Source organism: Sturnira hondurensis, unplaced genomic scaffold (assembly GCF_014824575.4).
Source record: "Sturnira hondurensis isolate 20B ecotype Veracruz unplaced genomic scaffold, ASM1482457v3 Scaffold0001221, whole genome shotgun sequence".
Lineage (NCBI taxonomy): Eukaryota > Metazoa > Chordata > Mammalia > Chiroptera > Phyllostomidae > Sturnira > Sturnira hondurensis.
Window position 1 is genome coordinate 601,723 of NW_028073852.1, and position 21,218 is coordinate 622,940.

The window sequence follows — 21,218 nt, forward strand, 5'->3', positions numbered from 1 at the left end:
GGCACTGGCCAGGCCGCCTGCTCCTGATCCGTGTTGCCTGTCGACCTTTGCAATCCGACCCCACTGTCAGGTCCGAGCGGGGCTTCTCGCAGGCAGCATGTAGCTTTTACATGCATTTCGCTCGTGTTTCAATGGGCACATCTGCCGTTGCCTGAGGCCGTCCCCGGCTGTGGGGTGGGGTGGGGAGTGTGCTAAGGATGGGGCCACAGAGCCGGCTCCCGAGCCTCCGCCGTGTGGATGCGGCTGGTCCCCACGTGGGCTCCTCCGGGCTCCACCCCAGCACTGGGCAACAATCCTTTCAGGGGAGCCGCTGGGGGTGCTGGCCTTGTAGTTGCATGTTCATTCCGTGTCCTCACCTCGCACATTAGCTTTCCTCTCACGTCCCTTCTACTCTGCCAGGGGCTCTCTCTCGTTTTCTAAATGGGTGTCTGCGCCTGGAGTGTCCGGCCTCCTCTCTTGTGAAACGAGCTTCTGGCTGTGGACCTGGTTCTGGAACTCTGTCCCCAGTGTCTTCATGACACCTAACCGAGGACGATTCCCAATGTCCCCTGTGCTTCCTCAGGGCCCGTGGCTGTTTGACGTCTTTCTGAACGCCACTCAGACGAGGAGTCAGGGGGTGTCTTCCTGCAGGGTGGTCCTGCTTCCTCGGCCTAAGGGCGAGACTCTGCACCGAACATGCTCAGTCCTCGTGGGGCCCTCCCTCCCCGCCTGTGGTCACGTCAAGGGGCCAGGGGTGACAGGGGTGTCCTTGGTGGAGGCAGAGGCAGAGAAGCAGGCGCATCCTCCCTGGATGACACAGGTCCCCACAGCATCGGGATCATGCCTGATGGGCCTCTCTTCCCACAGAGGACACTGCATCCCATGACAGCGTTTCCATGGGGCTGGCACTCAGGCGGCTGGGAGACAGGACACGTCTGCTGAACCTCCTGGTGACCCGGCTCCGGCCGAAGGTACCGCCGCTCAGCAGGCTCTGGGGTCTCTGACTAGGGAGTGGTCCTGGGAGGGCGGCTGCCGTGCGAACACTGCCGGGACCTTCATGTTGCGTGGCGTCTCCGTGCCCGCTTCCCGGCAAGGGGACAGTGACTGTGGCCCAACGAACAGGTGGAAGGGCGCTCCAGCCTGCTCCAGTCACAGCAGGGAGGTGCACACTTGTGGGGCCTCACAGCTGCTGTGCTTCCCAGGCACCATTCCAAGGTGACTGACACACAGCCATGACTGCCCAGGGACGGACAGAAAACACAGGTGGTTGGATCTTCTGAGGAAAGTGACCGCCTCCACCTCAAAGTGCTTTTTGTTTATTTTTTATCTATTTATTTTTTGAAGACTTTATTTACTTTTAGAGAGAGGGAAAAGTCGGGGAGAGAAACATCAATGTGCGGTTGCCTCTCACTTGCCTCCTACTGGGGAACTGGCCTGCAACCCAGGCAAGTGCCCTGACTGGGAATCGAACCGCTGACTCTTTGGTTTGCAGGCCTGTGTTCAGTACACTGAGCCACGCCAGTGAGGGCATGTTTATTTTTTAATTAACAGCGTCTACCAAACAATCGCCTTCTTTAGTGTGTGTGTGACAAATATGAGGACTCAGTATCCATCAGGACTTCATTTCAGGGTCCCTGAACTTGACCCTGCTGAGCGTGTGGCTGGGAGGGAGTCAGGGGTCTTTCTAGGTGCCTGTCCTTGTCCCTCCGAACGTCAGGAGGACAGCAGACATTGGGCAAGGCAGGGAGGCTGCCCGGGCTCCACACAGCCACCTGCAGTCCCCAGCCTTCCGTCCAGCTCTGTCCATGCTTGCTCCCAGCCCCCAACCCCCTTTTCAGAGTCGAGCCCCCCGCCCGATGTCCTCCCCAGGGCCTGTGTTCCTGAGACTGTTTCCCTTGGGCCGAGCTCCGGTGCTGGGCTTCAGGCTCTGCTCCATCCACATACCTCCCAGCAGGTGTAGGCTCTCCCCCAGGCACTCCCCAGCCCCATGCGGACAGGCAGGGTGGGTGCCCAGGACCAGTCCAGGTGGGCTGGAGGGCAGCCAGGTCTCAGGGAAGAGCACCTTAAACAAATGAGAGGAGAGCCTGAGGGCCGTGTGTCCCGTCAGATTTTCCTGAACCTTCCGCCGCCCACCTCTGCTGCTCTGTTGCCCAGCCCTGTCCGTGGTGGTGGCCTCCTCCTTCCTCACGGTGCCTTGGACGGCCCCCAGGTACTGCAGGAGCCTCCGGAGGTGGATGCCGCCGTCCAGTGCGCACTTCCCCACGAGGTGGACCAGGTGCACCTGGAGGTGCTGGAGTTGCAGAGGCAGGTGGCTGAGCTGGAGAAACATCTGGGGACAGCGAGACCGGGAGGCAGGGAGCCTCTGAGCAGGCAGCAGCTGCACAGGCCCCGTCGAGTGGCCCTGGGGAGACAGGTGGGTGCCCTGTGCTGGCCTTGGATCCACCCCAGCTGCTGGCTGTCCGGGGTCTGGCTCCAGAGGACGCCCTGGGGCTGCCGTCCGCCACCCGCCACCTCTCTAGCTTGCTCTCCCTCTCTGTGGACATGCTGCTGGCCGCCAGGGCCAGCCTCACTCCTCTGAGTCTTCACGACCTACCCCTTGGGTCAGAAGCCAGGCACAGGGAACCTGTGCCTGTGCCCAGGGCTGGGCTCTGTCCTCCAAGCAGGAGTTCCAAGGCCCTGCAAAGCCTTGAACCCATGTGCTGACTTGGAGTCTCCTTCAAGAGGACCCTGTAGCTCCAACAAGCTTCTCAGTGTCTGAGATGGGGCCGCCTGTTAAGGGGGTGGGGCTCCCACCCTGGGCTGGCCAGGCCCGGCCCTGCTGACCATCCAGTCAGCCCGTGGGTCCCAGCTGCAGAGAGAGCAGCAGCAGCCTGCTGCCCGCCCCGTCGTCCAGCCAGGCCAGGCCACCTCTCCTCTTACTGAGAGCACCTTTTGACGTGCCTCCTGAGAGGAACTGCCTCTGTCAGTCCCCGTGGTGACCTCTGGTGACATGCTCATCAGGGAAGCGCGTCAGAGACTGCGAAACGATGCCTGGCAGGTGCTGGACGTTCTCCAGCAGGCAGAGACACTGAAGACAGCAGGCCACCTGCCTTCACGCAGCCCCAGCGGCTCTCATCCCAGGGCCAGGTTTTGAGAGTGGGACTGAGGGACAGGTGCCAAGAGGGCTGGGCTGGGGGAGGATCTTGGGTCTGGTGCCTACTCAGGGGGCACCAGGACAGGAGTGGGGGGCAGTGGGCGGGGAGGTGGGGTGCTGGCCTCTGTGCAGTCAGGACGGATGTGTCCCAGCCCCCCAGGGCGAGTCCTGGCCCATCAGGTGCTCTGTCCACAGCTGCCCACGTCCACTGCGTGTCCCTGGCACTGCCAGGCGCTCAGTGCCCTTGAGCCCCGGGTCGTGTGCCGACCTCACTTGGTCTGGAGTGAAGGGAGAGGAGTCGCTGGAGAGCAGGGCTGGTGGGGACAAGCCCCGGGCCCTAGTTCTGCCCAGCGGTCAGGGTCTTGTGCTGCTCTAAGTCTGGGCCTCCCGTGACCTTGGGGAAGGCTGTTCCTGGGCGAGAAAGCCCAAGCGCAGGAAACCCAGGGGCCAGCTCCCCTCCCTCACTGCCCTCAGCGGGCCACCCAGGCCACTCAGCCATGTGTCTGCGTCTGCGGCGTCTCGAGGGAGGATGGGGCACCGAAAGCTGTGTCACACGTGTCCAGACACAGGGCCCTGAGTTTCCCGCTCTCTTGGGAAGAGTCAGGGAGAGTGGCCGGTTCCAGCATGGGGACCTGTGGGGGACGGGAGTCGGGGAATGATGGCCCGGCTGACCTGCTCACCAACAGAGTGTGTGTCCTCGTGCCCCCCCCCCCTCNCCCCCCCCCCCCCCCCCCCCCCCCGGCGGTCCCCCTGCTGGCTGCTCAATCCTCCTTCTGCAAGCAGCAGCACTGGCACTGTCCACTGGGGGGCAGTGTGTGCTGTCCATCCCCTGCTGGCTCTTTGGGAAGCTGGGGACCTGCTTAGGGATTTGACACACAGCATGACCAGCCGAGAGCTGCCAGCCCTGCCCTGTGCCCTCTGCACCCCCTCATCCGAGCTGGTGTCCTTGCCAGCCCAGGCCCCACCCTCCCTGGGGCTGCCGCGTGCTGCCCCCCAGCATGGAAACCATTAAGATGTCTCAGCAGGCCAAGTTCTCCTTGCTGCCCCAGCGTTTTCCCTCCTCACCACGAGGAAGGTCTGGCCCCGGGCCAACGAAGTGAGCAGGGCAGCAGCATGGGCCCAGGCACTTGCGAGGGGGCTCCTGAATGTGTCTGCTTGTTGTTAGCATCACACCGTCACTGGGGAGACACATCAGAGAGCCACCAGGGCAAAGTGATCTCCCCAGGAGCCCAGCTCCCCTCACCGTGTGGCCACAGAGACCAAACCCTGGTGTCCAGACCAGAGGCCTGGCAGCGTTGCTGCCTCGCTCGCGCCTGGGGGATATCGGGGGGGGGGGTGTCTCCTCTTAAATCCCTAAGGACCCTGAGATTGCGAAGCCTGTTCTCTTCCCTCACTTGAAGAAACACAGAGTTGGACAGTGTGTTCCTGGGCAGGACCAGGCCTTGGGCATGGACGCTGGCCAAGCTCTCACCTCTGGACCAGCCGCCCTGGCCGAAGTGCTTGGGAGGCCATGACCAATGCACGTGCACAGGCAGCTGGGTCAGCCTTAGGGGCACGTGGGGCCCCGTGCACGAGCCTGCCCTGGGCTCTGGCCTTCAGGCCTGCCCTGACCCCTCTGTCAGCCCAGGGCCCCGGGACGCAGGCGACCCCGCCCTGGCAACCTCTGGGCCACTCAGGCCTGTGGCATCTGCCAGGACCAGGGCATTGGCTGTAGCACCGGGGCCACCTGAAGAGGGGTGCTGTGAGGGTGGGTGTCTGCCAGGTCTATAGAGGCCCTCGGGGAGAGGGGTCAGGACAGGGCGTGCTGGCCTGCACCAGAGACGCGGAGCAGGTTCCTTGTGCCTGCGCCAGGCCATGCGGCCTGGACAGACACACAGGAGCTTTTCTCAGGTGTCTGCAGCTAAGTAGGCCACCTGCTTCCCTCAGGGCCTGGGGCCTCTCCGGCCCCTCCTGGGCCTCTGCCCAACACAGAAGCAGGTCCCTCTTCCTTCCCCTTGTTCTCCAGGGCCTCCCACGGGATCACAGGTCCCTGGAGGAGCCATGGGGGTCCAGGTCAGGATGACGGATGTTAGTGGGCTCGGGACTGGAGGGGCTCAGACCCCAAGTGTTGTCCCCATTGCTCCCACCATGCCCTCTGCTTTCCCTGCCCCTTTGTCAGGGTGGTGGAGAATCTGGGCCCACCCACCATGCCAGAGGGGAGTCAAAGGGCAGGTGGACCAAGTGCCTGAGCCTTGGGGCGAGGAGCCTAGGAGGGGCCCAGGAGCACAGCCAAGGGCAGAGTGCAGGGTGAGAGGGAGACTGGAGAGAGGGGGTGGGCTCCCGTGTCCCTTCCAGCTTCTGCCAGGCCACGGCCACCCAGAGGGTCCTGTCCCAGGCCCAGCCCTCATGGGTCCAGGGGATGCTGGGGGGGCGGGGGCGGGTGTGGATGTTGGATGGCTCCTCATTGTCCTCACTGAGAAGGCACTCGGTGGGGAGGACAGGGACCCAGGGTCAGGGCTGGGAGGGGATTGGGTGCAGAGGGACCCAGTGTCCCACCTGGGATAGGAGTGTGTGCAGGTGCTGTCGCCAGGGGCTAGTCGGGGACACCAGCACCCCCACCCCCTCCTCAGCCCCTGGGGGCCTGTCTTAAACCCCGGTGGGGTTTCCTTCACAGGTCCTGGCAGCTGGGGGACCCTTGGGGACCGAGGACCCTGGGGCACAGGCTCCCTCGGTGCAGCAGCTCCAGCGGAAACTGAAGGAGGCGGCCCAGACGGCCCTCCGCCTGCAGCTGGAGAAGGAGCAGCTGCTGGAGCTTGGCAACCGGCTCCGTGCCAAGCTGGGCCGACCCGCAGGTGAGCCTGAGGCCGTGGGGGGCCCCGGGTTAGGTGGGAGAACATGAAGGGCGCCCTCATGGGCGGATGTGGGTCCAGAGACGAGGGGAGTAGAGTCCCGCATCTGGAGGGACTTTGTGAGTCTGCTCACTGGCCGCCATTGTGAGAAACGCTGCTGGTCTGTGATGCTGGCCACAGGGCCCGGGCCGGTGACCTCCGCCCCACAGCTGCCAGGGCAGGCAGGGCCTGTGCCACCATCCTGCAAGCCTGTCTCCACAGGCACTGCTTTTGAAGAAAGGCCACGGCACTCTCTTACTGCTCTGCTGTCAAGACTTTATGCGTTTGCGCGTTTGTTTGTTGTTTGTTTGTTTTTAGAGAGAAGGGAAGGGAGGGAGAGGGAGGGAGAGAAACAGCAGTGTGTGGTGGCCTCTCCTGTGCCCCCCAACCCGGGGCCCGGCCTGCAACCCAGTCATGTGCCCCGACTGGGAATTGAACCTGTGACCTTCTGCTTCTCCAGACAGGGTTCAACACTGGCCCCGACTGGCCAGGGTGGTCTCACTCTTAAAAAAAAAAAAAGCACACGCGGTTCAGTTGGTTGGAGCGCCCTCTCCTAGACCAGAAGGTCATGGGGCTGCAAGAAGGCAGCCGATCGATGTCTCTCTGAGAGCAATGAAAAAATGTCCTGGTGCCGATAAACAAAAACGGAGGATGCACACCCGTCCCAAGCGAGCAGGACTGGCCCCGCGCGGTGCAGGCACAGGTGGCGCCGCCCCAGCCTCACGCGCATTTCTGCGCAGGCGCAGTCCGGTCGAGGACTGGGGGCGGGGGGCCGCCCCCCGGCCCAGGTCCCCAGGTCTCGGGTGGCTTCTTCCTGTCCATCGTTTTCGAGTTCCTGAGGACCCCAGTGTGCAGGGCCTTGTCGATGAGACCCTGAGGCCGTCCCCTCGCTCCTCTCCGTGGCCAGAACGCCAGCCACTCAGGTCCTTCTCAAGGCGGAGCAGCCCAGCAGCCACGGTGCGTGTCGGGGAAGCGGCTCCCCTGCGGCCACCGAGCCTGCACGCTCGGAAAACCGAGCGAAATGGGAGTCGCTGGAGGCAAAGGGCTGGGCCCGGTTCCGGACCCAGTGACAGTTTCAGTTGACGTGGTGGTTCGGTTGACAGGCAGTCTGCTTATTTCCGTGATGCACGCATCAAGGTGACAGCTGGACTCGGGATGGGGAACCCGTGCCAGGGCACGGCGGAGTTCTCAGAACTCCACGCGCTCCGTGGGCACTGAGGCTTGCACGCGGGCGCTCACAGGGGAGCCTGGCGCTGCTCCTCCTTTGTGGGCGCCTCCGGCCTGTCCACACCCGCTGAGCCCTACGGGCACAGCTCCCTTCCTCGAAGAGAGGAGACGGTTCAGAAATGTTCCAGGGCTTTCTGGGAAACATCAGGGCTCCTTCAGGTTAAAAGACTACAGAGTGTCTGATATCTGGGGAGCTTGTAAAAGCGCGTGGTCAGACAGGCCCAGGTGTCGCCGTGCGCCAGCACCCAGCCGCTGCCGAGGCAGGGGCAGAGCCCCCCGACTCGGGAGGCGGCGGGCCCACGCCAGTCCCGCGGTCCTGCACAGAGCAGCGTTCTGATAGGATACAGAGTCTTGCTTTCCGAGTAGGTCCCTTAGAGAGTAGAGTGATGCTCACTGCATTATCCAAAGCAAACCAGAAGTTCAAGAAGACTTTTGTCTTTTTAACAGAAAGAGGAAACCAGTGTTAATTTTAAACCAGTGAACTTTTGGTATTAAAATTCAGTTTAAAATAAATGTANCAGCACCCAGCCGCTGCCGAGGCAGGGGCAGAGCCCCCCCACTCGGGAGGCGGCGGGCCCACGCCAGTCCCGCGGTCCTGCACAGAGCAGCGTTCTGATAGGACACAGAGTCTTGCTTTCCGAGTAGGTCCCTTAGAGAGTAGAGTGATGCTCACTGCATTATCCAAAGCAAACCAGAAGTTCAAGAAGACTTTTGTCTTTTTAACAGAAAGAGGAAACCAGTGTTAATTTTAAACCAGTGAACTTTTGGTATTAAAATTCAGTTTAAAATAAATGTATTTCAATCTTAGCTTGACCATGCACAAAATCTCTTTCCAAAGATTTCTTTTTCAGAGACTTTCTGTGCATTTCTTTTTCACATTCACGTTCTGTTCTCGCCTCCTCCTCTCACCGGGCTTTAGGGCAAATTTCTTTTCCCTCACAAATGCGTTTTCATACCTCAGACCTTTCTTCCTGGAACACACTCTGCCTTCCGGGCATAGGGAGACGTTTCCCTTATTATTTCTGTAGCTTCGATCACACCTGTTACTTAGAACATTTCACCATTGAAGATCTTAATGGCCTGTGTGCCTCGGAAGCGGGTGGCTGTGACCTGTCCCCACTGTCTTGCTGCCAACAGGCGCACAGGTGCCTTGTGACTTCCAGAATGTGCTTCTTCGTGAAAACCAAAACCTAGCAAAACTCCTCGGCTCGGCTCGCCAGCTGTTCACCCACTGGCCGGAACGCCTGCCTCCGTCCAGTGCTGAGCGCGCTCCCCGGGTCCGGAAGGACGGTGCGGGGCAGGGAGTGCCCGCCGCGAGCTTCGCCCGAAGCGAGGCGCTCGGGTGCGCGTTACCCAAGAGACTCTGGGCGCTGCTTAAGCAAACACTGCGGTTGTTGCAAAAGAGCTGGCCACTCGCCTCCAGTCCATCTCTTCAGTTTGTTTGCTTTTCGTAATCGCCCTGGGGCGACTCATGGGGACTTTACCTCAGCAGTCCTCACCCTATTTGGCGCCAGGAATTGGTTTCACAGAAGAGGGTTTTTCAACGGGCCAGGCGGGGGGTGGGACGGGAGGGAAGTTCAGGCAGTAAAGCCAGCTTGTCCGCCATCCACCTGCTGCTGTGAGGCCCGGTTCCTGTAACAGGCCACTGACCAGTCAGTCGTGTGTGGCCTGGGGGGTTGGGACCCTGCCTGATGAGATATTAGACAAAGTCACCTATTATCCCAGGCTGTATTTCTCCTCTTTTGTAGAAAATACTTTATTTATTTATTTTAGAGAGAGGGGAAAGGAGGGAGAAAGACAGGGAGAGAAACATCCCTGTATGGTTGCCTCTCACACGCCCCCTGCTGGGGACCTGCGTGCAACGCAGGGACGTGCCCTGACCGGGAATCAAACCCACGGCCCTTTGGTTAGCAGGCCGGTGCTCAAACCACTGAGCCACACCAGCCAGGGCTATATTTCCTACAATTAAAAAAAATATTCTATTTATTTAATTTTAGAGAGAGGGGACAGGAGGGAGGAAGGGAAAGAAACATTAATCAGTTGCCTCTTGCGTGCTCCCTGACTGGGAATCAAACTGGTGACCTTTCGGTCTGTGGGGCAGCACCCAGCCCTTTGAGCCACACAGGCCAGGGCCGGGCCATCTCTCTTGAAGACACATTTCGTAACAGTGACAACATGAAGTTGCTTGATTGATGACTGAGGCGGTGCCCTGGCCTGCCCTCCCTGGACCGAGGCGGCTCTGTCGCCGGAGGAGGCCCCCCAGGGTTCTCTGGAAGGGCAGTCTCCACGGTCGGCCTGCAGATGAGGCACAGAACCCCCAGTTTTGTCTGACTGGAGTGTTGGGCCCCCAAAGGACAGTTCCCAAGCCAAGCTCACAAAACAAACTCACAATTTCTAGGTTGGGACTTCTCTAAAACAACACTTTTTCAGTTTAGGTGGTTTTCCCATTTGAAGGATTTATGTCCATAGTGACTCAAACCAAGAACCTTTTGTGGCTTCCCCGTAGACACGAACGTCCCAAAGAAAGCGGCCCCCGCAGCGTCCACAGCCTCCGTCCGAGAGGGGGAGGCGCCTGCAGCCACAAGTCCAGGGACCCACGGCCCCAGCAGGCTCCTCTGGACTGGGGTCACTGGGGTCACTGGGGCCCCACGTGCCACTCCCCTGAGAGCAGAGGTGCTCCGAGCCCTGGTCTGCTCAGCTGGCCCCCAGGTGCCCCCAGGAAGCATATCCCCCAGATGGTGGGGACCAGAAGAGCCGTTCCCCCTGGGTCGCAAAGGACCACGTGGCCACAGAGACAAAGCAGCAGCGTCTCCATCCCCGGGAACGGAGGCCATCGCGGGGTCGGGGACGGGAGTGGACGGGAGTGCCGCCACCGACCTAAACACAGAGGGGGAAGAGGACACCTTTGGCACTTCCCCCGCCCGGGTCCCGGAGCCCCAGGTCCGGGAGGCCAGTGGGCAGGGACGGCCACCCCTCCTGGCAAGTGCCCAGCTTTTGAGGCTGTTCCGGCTGGGGCACTAATTAAATTGATTCAAGACAGATCAAAGGGAGAAAAAATAATTTAATTTGTACGGGAGGAGGCCTCGAAGAAATGAGAACTAAAGGAATGACTGGAGCAGATGGCTCTTCCCATTTTAGACAAAGAACCCCTGAACTCATGAGGCTCTGATGAGACAAAGCTGGCCTGGGTGCTCAGTGAGGACTGCCCTCTGGGCCCCAGCCCCCTATCGCTGTGACAAGGAGACAGTTCCTGCTTCCAGGGACACTGGCTGGGCGGTCTCAAGTGTGCGAAGGGGCCCTGGGGGAAGCAGCCTGGTAAACCCCTGGCCGGGCAGGTCCGGGGGAACCCGCCCAGGCCTGGGTCTTATTTCTTTGAGAGGCTGCCTTTCAGCCTCGGCCAGCCCTGCCCACTGTCCCTGTGTGTCCAGGGAGCTGCTCTGAAGTGAGCACATTCCTGCGACCTTCCTTATGTGTCCCTTGGCCCCTGTGCGCACCGGCCCTCTCCCCAGCTTGTGGGAGCCTGCTGCTGTCAGTTTGGTTCAGATCAGCGCAGACGCGCTCCCCCACAGGTGTGGGCACTTCTCTCGGCAGGAGCATGTTTCGGGGTGGCGTGCCCCCAGCTGCATCTGGCCACCCTCCAGCCACTGAGGCACTGCAGGCGTTAGATGCCCACCTCCTGAGGTTCCTGCCCCCAGGCCCCGGCCCCCTGCCTCTCCATGTGGGCCCCAGGCCCCTGCGACCGGCCCACAGCCGGCTCGGGAGGTCGGGACTTCGGCCGGCGCTCTCTGGTCCTGGAGCCTGTGTTAGTGGTGGGTTTTCTTTGCATTTTCTTCTATGACAAGGTGTCCGTGCCAGCTTCCCACCTCCGCTCGGGCCACTGTGACCACCTGCACTCTGGGGAGAGAGCTCCTCGTTCTCTCTGTCTAGCCGACGGAGCTGCTTTGGGGAGGGTGCACTTTCAGGCCGGTTCGTGAAAGTGCCCCTCTCTGCCACTGCAGCGAGCCGGGCAAGGGCCTGTGTGTCCGTGGGCTCTGCCAGGCTGCTGGCACGCGCCCTCGCCTGCATTGTGGGAGCAAAGGGACTTGGGTCTTGAAGAGGGACACGTGTGACACGTGTCTGTCTTCAGGAGGGAAGAAGTCCAGAAGTGCTGCGCACACAGAGCCAACCCTTTCCCTCACCTTGTCTCCAGGGAAGCCGTGCCGCCCCCGCCCCAGTCCGGAGGCCTGGATCCCAGGGGAGGGGCCCGAGAAGCCCTCGGAGCAGGGCCCACCTCTGAAACAGCTGCAGCCCCACCTCACAAGTCAGGTAACTGTCACCTCAGAAACGTATTTTCAACAACCATGACTAATTTGTTTTCTTTATTTAAAAGATTTTATTTATTTCTCTTTAGAGAGAGGGAAGGGAGGGAAGGAGAGGGAGAGAAACATCAATGTGTGGTTGCCTGTTGCGTGCCCTACTGGGGACCTGGCCCACAACCCAGGCCTGTGCCCCGACTGGGAATCGAGCCAGCGACATTTCAGTTCGCAGGCCGGCGCTCAGTCCACTGAGCCCCACCAGCCAGGGCTTAATTTCTAAAGTGTTAAGTTTTTGTTACAGAAACGGCAATTTACAACACACACAATCTTAAAAGCCTCCAATTTTCAGTGCCGAAATGTAGTTACTGGTAACATTTCCTCCTGTTTCCTGCTGTTTTTAAAATTACAGAACATATCCTACATGTGTTCCGTAGCTTCCCCCATTTGGGTGTGATTGTCTTGTCTCTACCGATATGAAGGGTGATAAAGGGCATCCTGTAAAAGTTTCTTTGTCTTTAGTGGTATTGAAACTTTTTAGTATATTCATTGGTATTTGTTTCTCCTTTTGCGGGTTATTTATAGACATGCTTTGGAAATTTATCTGCTGATGTGTTTGTACTTGTTAGTTTGTAAGAGCTCTTTATATATTAAGGAAGTTGCCACTTTTCTGTTAAACATCTTTCTTGAACTTGTTATTTGCTTTTTAATTTTTCAAGTTTTCAGTCCACAGATAACTTTTTAAGAGCCCTGACAAGCTCCGTCAGGCACTCCGACAGTTTGTGCTCTGCTCCGAGTCTGGGCAGACGGTCGTCTGCGCCCCCAGCTGTGTGTCTCCCTCACTGTCACTGATTCTGAGTCCAAGTGTGTGTCATGTGCTGAAGATCCATCCTCTTGCTTGTGTTTGTTTTTTCACTATTTAAATTTTCAAGTAGTTCTAACTTGTCATGAAGTTATGAGACTAGCACAGCCCGCCCCCCCTCCCCGGTGTGGCCCAGTTGGGGGGGATCGTTCTGCAGAGCCAAAGGTCTCCCCTTGACCCCCAGTCCAGGCACGCCCCTGGGTCACAAACTCAGTCCCAGTCGGGGTGCGCGAGGCGACCGGCCAGTGCTTCTCTCCCGTCGACGTTTCTCCCCTCTCTTCTCCCTCCCTCCTCTCTTCCCAAAAACAAGTAAGTTTTTTGAGACTGTGGTAGTGCACGCACCTATCACCTAGACTCACCGGGTGCTAACTTCCGACTACACTTCCTGTTGCCTTCTCTCCCCCACGGCTTCCTCCCGCGTGCGTCAGTCAGAGGTGGCAGACAGACAGACAGAAGCTTACCCCCAGGACGGTGAGCGCCAGTCCTGGGTGTCAAGCTGCTGTGTGTCTAAGGGTGGGGGCACGACACCCACACAGTCCCCGGGCGTCGCCACTGTCGGGACACACACCCCCTGTCGATGTGGCCCCGGACTATGTGCTCAGTGCCAAGCTTTTGCCATACTCAGCCTCCCAGCTGGTCCAGGGTGTGTGTGTGCGTGTGTGCCTGTGTGCACACGTGTGTGAGTGCACATGTGTGTGTCTCCTTCGACCCAGAGCTGGCCCTGCCCTGCCGCCTGCCGGCGCACAGTCGGCTGCGAGGGCTCAGCTGCTGCGTTGTCTGCGAGGTGGCACTGCCGCCTGGTTGGGTCCTGCCAGGTGGCGGCTCTCTGTGTGGTGGGGAGGCCTCTGCCCGCTCCAGCACGGAGCAGGTCTGGGGCCGGCCCCTCCCTGTCGGACTTCCCGCAGACGTCGGTACGTGGTTGTCTCTCCAGCTTGTTCAGTGTGAATCAAAATTGGAGAGAGCCAGGCGGCCGGCGGCCGGCTCTGCCAGGAGATGCCACGAGTCCCGTGTTCGGGCTCAGGGGGCGCAGGCTGGCCTGGCTGGGCAGCCACCTGCTTGGCTGGGAGCGGGGCGCTGGTGTGGGTGCCCCGGGAGCAGCTGAAGTGGGGCTCCCTTTGTCCTGGCCAGTGGGCACCAGCCTGCCCCTCCCTTTGGGCTCATGACCCAGCAGAGTAGGTCCCTGGTACCAGCGACCTTGGAGTGTCCCCTCCCGGCCTCGAAGGGAGGCTCAGTAACACGAGCCGTTGATGACCCACAAACGCTGACCTCCCTTTATGGGTGTTCCTCTGGCAGGACTTGAAGCGCACTGACGAGGGGCGTCCAGGAGAGACCCCGCCCCACGCCGCCCCCGCGGTCAGCAGAAACGACGCTTCCCGTGGCACTGCGGCAGGCACAGTGGGGCCAGGGCAGGTACGCAGGCCCTGGAGCACTAGGTGTGCGCGCGCCATCGCAGACACAGCACTGGGTGTCGCAGGAGAGGGCCGTGGCCCCGAGTGGCCGTCATCTCGGTGGCTGGGCGCTGCGTGAGGGTGGTGGCAGGCTGCAGAGCACGGGGGCAAGGCCTGGTCCGAGCGCTGGGGCAGGGCCAGACACCAGGGCCCTGCTTGCCACGTCCAGTGCTAACCAGGTCGGCTGACACAGTCACGGCTTGGGGACAAAGGCTTCACAGAAGCATTTTCCAGCAGGACGGACGTGGCCTTAGTGGATATATGGTGTTGCTTTTATTCTTACTGTTTCTTAGTATTCTAACCTTTGCACTTCTGATAATTTGGAATCTCCTAGAATTAATGACCACTCTCAGAGAAAAAACAACAGTTGGCTCAAGTCCTAAGCAATATCACCCTGGCTGAATTAAGGCATCGTACTTTACTTATTTGTTCCTGTGAAAGCCACCCAAGAAAGAACAGTTCAGGGAAAAATATGTATTCCCACAGAACTGCCTCATAGAATTGCAAAAACCCCTTTAGAAAATAGCCCCTGGTTGTCAGAGAGTTGTTAGAGTAACGGCCCCTCCTTTACCTTGAATAGGAATATATATCAGTTAGAATTAGACAGGCATAAAAACAGAAGAAGCTGGTTAGCTATTACTAACTAAGCACTTAGAAACAACTACCAAGAAGTCAGAGTCCCCAGTATACAAAAAACATTTTAGACAGCAAGATAGATAGCTAAGTTAGATATTACAAAGGCTTATAATTAATTTCCTAACCTCTGCTCGGTCTAAGTGTACCTGTTGCCCATGACAAATTCTGAGAACTTAATAGTAAGACATTCAAACTGTATACATAGAACTATTTCAAATTGTCTGATTCCTGGCTACCTTTGTATTGATTTTTTTCTGCTTAACTGATCATGCTATGCACCTGCAATGTTAATCACTACCAGAAATGAAAATATAAAAACCTGTTTGTACTTGTAATAAACAGAACAGTGCTTCACCTGCCTTTGAGCTGTGTAGTTGCCTGTTACCCAGCACCGACGCCTACTCTCACCTGAGGGACCCTTAGATGAGCTGCGGCCAGACCGCGGCACCTGCCCGGCCTGTTCTGGCAGCCGCAGACCAGGGCCATCGCCGCAGACCACAGCCCCATCCTGACGCTTTTGCTCAGCTGCATGCTTAGAGGGACCTGGCGGCCAGAGCGTGGGCTGCCTCCCCAGGTTTCTCTTCTGGTCCTTGAGGTCCCACTGTCTTGTCACCTTCCCAAAGAGGGACAGGAGCCCTGTTGTTCCCTCTGGGTTGAAGAGAGGGTGGCTTTCAAGGATAATTCTGCCATCCTTAACTTTTATAGAAGCAACACAGAATCTCCACAGTGACTGGCAAGTCAACTCGTCAGAAGGAGAACCGGTCCCCAGAGCCAGGGCAGGCTCACGGGCTCCTCCAGGGCAGTGGCCACCCCACCCAGAGGTCCTCGTCGCTTGCCAGCAGCTCCCTCCAGGACACCTGGAAGTTACTGGACCTGGGATCCAGCCCTTCCGGCCTCGCCTCCCAGGATGACTCAACTCCAGCAGGTGAGAACGTGCGGCCTGGGCGCTGCCATGGGGCCGTGGGGCATGGGGTCGTGGGCCATGGGTGGCGGTGAGCGTGGTGGCGGCTGCACCCAGGGTGACCTGGGTCAGGGTAACCCAGGGCGACCAGGGCTCCCTGTGCGTCTCGAGTGTTTGAGCTGTGTGGGTTGGGGTGCAGGCTGGTCCGCAGCGACGGTGCCACGCAGCGACGGTGCCACGCAGCATGGTGGGGCCTCCTGGGGAAAAAGGTGACAACGGTCACGGGGCAGTTTGGCAGCTTCTGGCCTCGGCGTGTGACCACACGGACGGCTTTCACAGCGCGGCCTTTCACAGATGGCACCGAGTTTTGGGTTTTGAGGTGGGGCCAGAGCGGCCCCGACCCCTCCCCGCACCCGCCGTCCTTCACAAGTGTGCACGCTCTGAACCTTTGCCACCCGGCCGGGGCTGGTGTCCTCATTCAGGACAGGGCCCCACGTGCTCCCTGGGGCCCTGCGGTCCAGATGGCCCTGCTGCGCCCTCTACCTGGACCTCAGGTCGGCACAGCCCCTCCTCTCTGATCCCCACTCTCCGAGGGTGTGAAGCCCCCGCCCGCCACCTCCCCCAACCCCCTGCCTGTTTTTGCAGCAGCTGGCTGCAGCCGCTGCAGCCGGAAACGGCAGCTGCACCTTCCTTCCAGCCCCTGCAGCCCCTCCTGCTGCCCCTGCCGCGCAGTGGACCCCTGTGCCCTGGGGTCTCCACCCGCCGGCACCAGCCCCCATAGGTCACTGTGTCTCATCTGTCTTCATTCTGTTGTCTGCTGGAAGAATGTGGGTGGGGCCCAGCATTGTCCCTGATCCTCGACCCCTTGCCTGCAGGGCAGGCTCACAATAGGTGGGGGGCGGGGACAGGTATGCAGGGAGAGGGCTGGAAGGGGCAGTCAGGGCTCCGGATTCCCAGACAAAGTATGAGGTTAGGAAAGGCGCCGGGCACTGTAGAAAGGGCTAGGTTTGAGAAGGCGGACGGGTCCTGGGTATCAGTGTTGAATGTGGGTGGCTGGGCCCCCCAGACTGTGGTCACCAGTCAGTGGGATTCTACGCGACTTGTGGACATGTTGCATTCACCAACCGCAAGAACAAATGCTGGAGACTTTCAGGGTTCCAAAGATGTTACTTTATTGGCCAAGTTTAACCTGCGCAGGGGCGAACTCTCAAAGCGTCCGGAGACACGGTGCCCGCAAGGGCTGCAAATGAGAGTCGCACCAAACGCTTACAGGCTTAGGGTTTTAAGGAGGCGCGCAAGCAAGCTGGATACAGAAGCAGATGTGGCGGTTAGCGGTTGGCTCAGGGGCACAATAGTGTTACTGATTATTGGTGAGTTAACTCGCGCACTGGCTCGTGCTCCTTTACCTGATTGGTCAGTCGAGCTCGTGCACAGGGGCAAAATTTCCCTCCCTAGTGACCGTCCAGATGGCTATCTGCCTGACTGACCTTTGCTCTTAACCCACATCCTGGAGCACACCCTGCTCTTCGGGCGTGTCCCGGAGCCTCTTTGCGTTAGTTAGTAAAACACCTTTTGCTTCCTTACAGCTATGTTCTGGCTAGTTCCCCTTGCCCTCAACATTCCCCCATTTCCTTTGGGGGTATGTCAAACCTTTGACTTTTCTTTATTTGGGATGATCAGGGGTCCTAGGACGGGGGCTAGGAAGGAGAGAAGAGTGTCCTGCCACTAGGAGGACGCTCCTGTCCTGGCCCTGGGCCATAGTCAAGCCTATTTATGCATTGTAAGTTTTCTTCAACTAAGCCACTTTCATTATTTTTCTCCTCCTGTGATTAACTATTAGGAGGGGTTCTGAGATTCCTTTCTCCTTCTGGAATCATATAAAGGACAATGGACAAAGGTCTCATCTTCTTATAACTACTTCAGGCTGGACATGGACGTCGTCCTACCTGCCCTTGGGTCAGGAGTACCCTGAAAGAGGAGGAGGTGGGTGCAGCACAGAGGTCGTCCTTCCTGCAAGGGGAAGGACCTTACAGGGTCCTGGTCAGTTGGCTGTCACCAGGAAGTCGCAGGCTTAGTGTCCAAAGGCTGGCATTACTGGACCGTTGGCCTTCTCATCAGGTCATATTCTGGAGGTGACAGATTAGGCAGGTCATAGGCATACGGCCTATGTAAACAGAAGAACACACAGATTAATTCACACAATAATTCCCAAACCAGTTGCTGTGCCTGTGAGACTGTCTTTTGGGATGACATTCTATTGCAAGGTCCTTCCTGAAATGACATTTAACAGTGGCAATTTGACAGGTCCTTTGCACCTGTAAATTGTACATCTTTGGTGACATCACAAACCTGGTTTCAACTCTTCAACTCTTTAATGAAAACAAACTTTCAAGACAGTTAGCTGTGCCATTCTGATGTCCAATACTGAGCATTGTGATTTTCCTTGAACTATAATTTTTCTCCTTAAGATCACCCTCACTGTTATTACAGGGACTACTTTGGGTCCTGCTTTTGATTTTGCCTGTTCATTTGCATAAACACACTAAGAGCAATCTGGACCACTTATGATCTTCAAGTCCGCTTTGCTGGAACTCACACAGGGAACCTTCAGATTGACTTCTCTGTCTGCCTCTCAGGGCACAGAAGCAGAGCCACACATTCTCCATCTGGCTTCGCCTGTACCAGTCATTTCACTCAAATCCTTGAGCCTCCATTGTGCCTATAGGTTCCTTTTAGCCATCTTTCAGGAAGGCAACCTTCGGTCCTTCCCCGGAAAGACTGGCATGAACCTCACAACTAACCAAAGTACCAGGTTTTTCTCGTGGGCTTTTGCTAGCTTCACAGGTCAATCCCAGTTCCTCTGAGCTCTCTGGTAACGACCAGAACCCATACATGCCTTCTTCAGACATGACATTCCAGTCAAAGTTCTGGTTAACAAAACCCCTATTAATGACTGGTCTTATTGGTTTTATGCAAAGAAACCTTATGTTATCATTTATTCCTTCAGAATGCCAAATTCTGGAGGGATCAGGTAGGGAGAAAAACACAAAGCTTGAAGGAAAATCTTTCTCCTTCTAATACCCATCAAGATGCATCTCCATGCCTTATACCTTCTATACTAACACCACATAATTTCTTTCCAAAACTTTCACATTTCCATTTATTTTTATAACTTCCCACAGACTTTCTACAATATTTATAAACCTTTTCCTTATTCACTTTCTTACAGAGTATGAAGTTTCAACCTTTTCTAGAATCTTCAATTTCCTTTTCAGAGCAGATACAGAGCAAAATATGGAACAGAGTTTCAGAACAATATACAGGTAGAGGCATTCTCTTGCACCAATGTGTCCATTGGTGCCTCGCAGAGACATGCTCCTTCAGGCCCGGTCTCATGGCAGAGACATACTGCTTTGCCTCAGGTGGATACACCTATCAGCCCCAAATGACCCTTCCTGGGTCCTGGCTGGCAAAGCATTTTACCCAACCAGATACAGGTGACCTTTCCTAGGTCTTACAATACAGGTTTCTGATCAGAAACAGAATACATGTGAGAAATTTGCTCTCTTTCCACCAAATCAGAAAACAAGTAGTTGAGGTTTCCTTGACTCCAGGTTTAAAACTTTTATATTCTTTATATATATTTCTACTCATTTAGATTTACTTATCATTCTCTTTTAATTCTTGTTCCTTTCCTATACTGGGAAGGACTGTACCTAAACTCAGTATCGGTCAGCTTAAAGTCCCTAGATTCACGGGGACATTTTTTCACCTTTTTGAAGCTTAGACCTTGCAAATACCTTATAAATCAGATGGTCAGCTATGGACCTCAGTCCATGACCTTCAAAACTTAGAGCCATTCCTATCAGAACCAGTTACACAGAGAATCTGACTGCTGCAGGGTCCACACAGCAGCAGTATATAGCTAAGCAGGTTTATAGAAGTAAGAAAGCAGGGCTACTGATAGGGTAATGTTCTTTTGTTCTTACTCCTTAGTTACTTAGTTATTTACCCCTCCTTATCTTAGTGGCTCAGCAAATGGACTCAGTCTCTCTGACTTGTCTGGGCTTGTCTAAACAGGTCTCTTGCTACATTTCCCCCTTTATCTATTCTGAGGATGGGAGGAGGTCTCCTGAAGACTTAGGGGCATTCCTAATTCTAAGCAGTGCCAGCGGCAGCAAATCTGTCCAAGGTCATCCAGTCTCCTTTTCAGTGAATGATTTTTGATCTCTGGCCAGGGCCTCTCCGAGGGTAGGGGGAGTTTCTGAAGCCCTGTGGCAGTCTGGTCTGGGTCTAAGCCAGCTAGAGTTAGACCCTCAGCAGGCTGAGGGCTGTAGGTGCCTGCTAGTGGCTTTCTCTTCCCTTTCAGATACAGATACAGAACAAAACTTAAAACACAGAGTTCCGAAAATAACACACAGGCATTCGGCTTTCCCGCAGCTGCCCCGAGCCCTGCCCAGGGGCTCCGATGTTTCTAATTACATAAATCACCGGTGGAGACGAAGGGCGGGCCGAGTGTCGGGCGGAAGTCCTGCTGTCGCATCGGCTCGAGGGGCGAAGGGCGGGGCTGGGCGGAACTCACGTTGTCGCTGGGGCCAGGGGCAGAAGCCAGACGAGGTTTTCATCCAAGAAGCGTTGGACTCGCCGCCCTCCCTCACGGAGGGCGGGCTGCTGGCTCCCAGATCGACGCACAGCCGGATCGGCCCACGCCGCCGCGGACACACGGAGGGGGCTCAGAGGCGGGCGCGGCGGCAGTGGGGCTTCGGCCCTGGATGCAGCCTGGCTGCACCCGCGGGGGGGAGCATCCCACACCAGTGGCACTTCCCGGAGAGACAAAATGGTGGCGTCTCTCGTCCCTCCAGCAAGGGGGTTGTCACTCCTGCTCCGTAGGTTTTCTTGAGCTTCTGGATCTAAGGGGGTGTATACCCTATAAGCCTCCATAAGTCTTTCTAGGAAGGCAGCAGGGGACTCCTCTCGTCCTTGTATGACCTCATTGACTTTGCTGAAGTTGGTGGGCTTCCTAGCTGCCGCTTTTAGTCCCCTGAGTAGAATCTTGCGATATTGGAGGAGCGCGTCCCTCCCCCCACTGGAATTGGAGTCCCAATCGGGTGGCTGAGAGGGGAGGATATCTTCTAGCTCCCTCCTCCCCGCTGCTGTGCTGCCCTCCTCTCCCATGACAGCTTTTGCAGCCTCTCTAATAATCCTGTCCCTTCCTTCTGATGTGAAGAGGGTCTGCAGGATTTGCTGACAGTCATCCCACGTGGGCTGGTGGGTTCTAAAAATGGTCTCAAGGAGGGAGATTAACCCTTGAGGCTTTTCCGAAAAATGGGGGGTTTTGGTGCTTCCAATTATATAAATCACTAGTGGAAAAGGGTACATATATTAGCCGGGGAGGAGGGCGCGGAGAGGCATCCAGGGCTGGGGGTGCCTCTCGCAGCGGCAAAATGGCCGGCGCTTCCCACGGAATCAAAATGGCGGAGGCAGCGTTATCTCCCGCCGGAGGGCCGTGTACCCCGCCCGAGGTTATGGCGCCTTCCCCATAAGGTGTGCCTCCGAGGGTATGTGGTGGACTTAATACTCTACCCCCTCCCGGGTGGGTGGAATCTGGTTTTTCTGGGAGAGGGTAGGGAGGTGGAGCATTCACAGGATCGAGTGGGTCTTCTGGCTGCCCTGGGAGCACCGGGTAAAGCCTGGGCTTACCCAGCGGTTTCCTCAGGGCGTGACCATTGCCAGATTCCTCCCCACCCCCTGGGCTTAGAAGTAACACATATTGCCCTCCTACCCCTCCTGTTTGTCTGCATGCATCTTCCAATAGAACCTGGGCGCTCAGTGGCAATATCCACCCAGACGTCTATGGACAAATATTGGTCCGG

At 57.4% G+C, this 21,218-nt stretch overlaps 1 protein-coding gene and 1 long non-coding RNA gene across 4 annotated transcripts in view; one reads left to right on the forward strand and one right to left on the reverse strand.

Moving 5' to 3' along the window:
• Nucleotides 1-21,218, forward strand: part of CCDC57 (coiled-coil domain containing 57) — a 53,976-nt gene that overhangs the window by 21,826 nt on the left and 10,932 nt on the right. The window contains exons 13-18 of one of the 3 annotated variants that reach the window (XM_037068424.1): nucleotides 847-950; nucleotides 2,189-2,392; nucleotides 5,766-5,943; nucleotides 11,333-11,511; nucleotides 13,654-13,770; nucleotides 15,150-15,369. In XM_037068424.1, coding sequence (XP_036924319.1) covers nucleotides 847-950; nucleotides 2,189-2,392; nucleotides 5,766-5,943; nucleotides 11,333-11,511; nucleotides 13,654-13,770; nucleotides 15,150-15,369 — 1,002 coding nt within the window. The remainder of the gene's footprint in view (nucleotides 1-846; nucleotides 951-2,188; nucleotides 2,393-5,765; nucleotides 5,944-11,332; nucleotides 11,512-13,653; nucleotides 13,771-15,149; nucleotides 15,370-21,218) is intronic. The other 2 variants (XM_037068430.1, XM_037068438.1) reach the window with 2 other exon arrangements.
• On the reverse strand, nucleotides 253-21,094 carry LOC119003104 (uncharacterized). Its single transcript, XR_005069875.1, has 3 exons — nucleotides 20,924-21,094; nucleotides 12,731-12,736; nucleotides 253-262 (listed from the first exon to the last, which is right to left on the reverse strand). It is a non-coding gene; the product is annotated as an uncharacterized LOC119003104 (long non-coding RNA).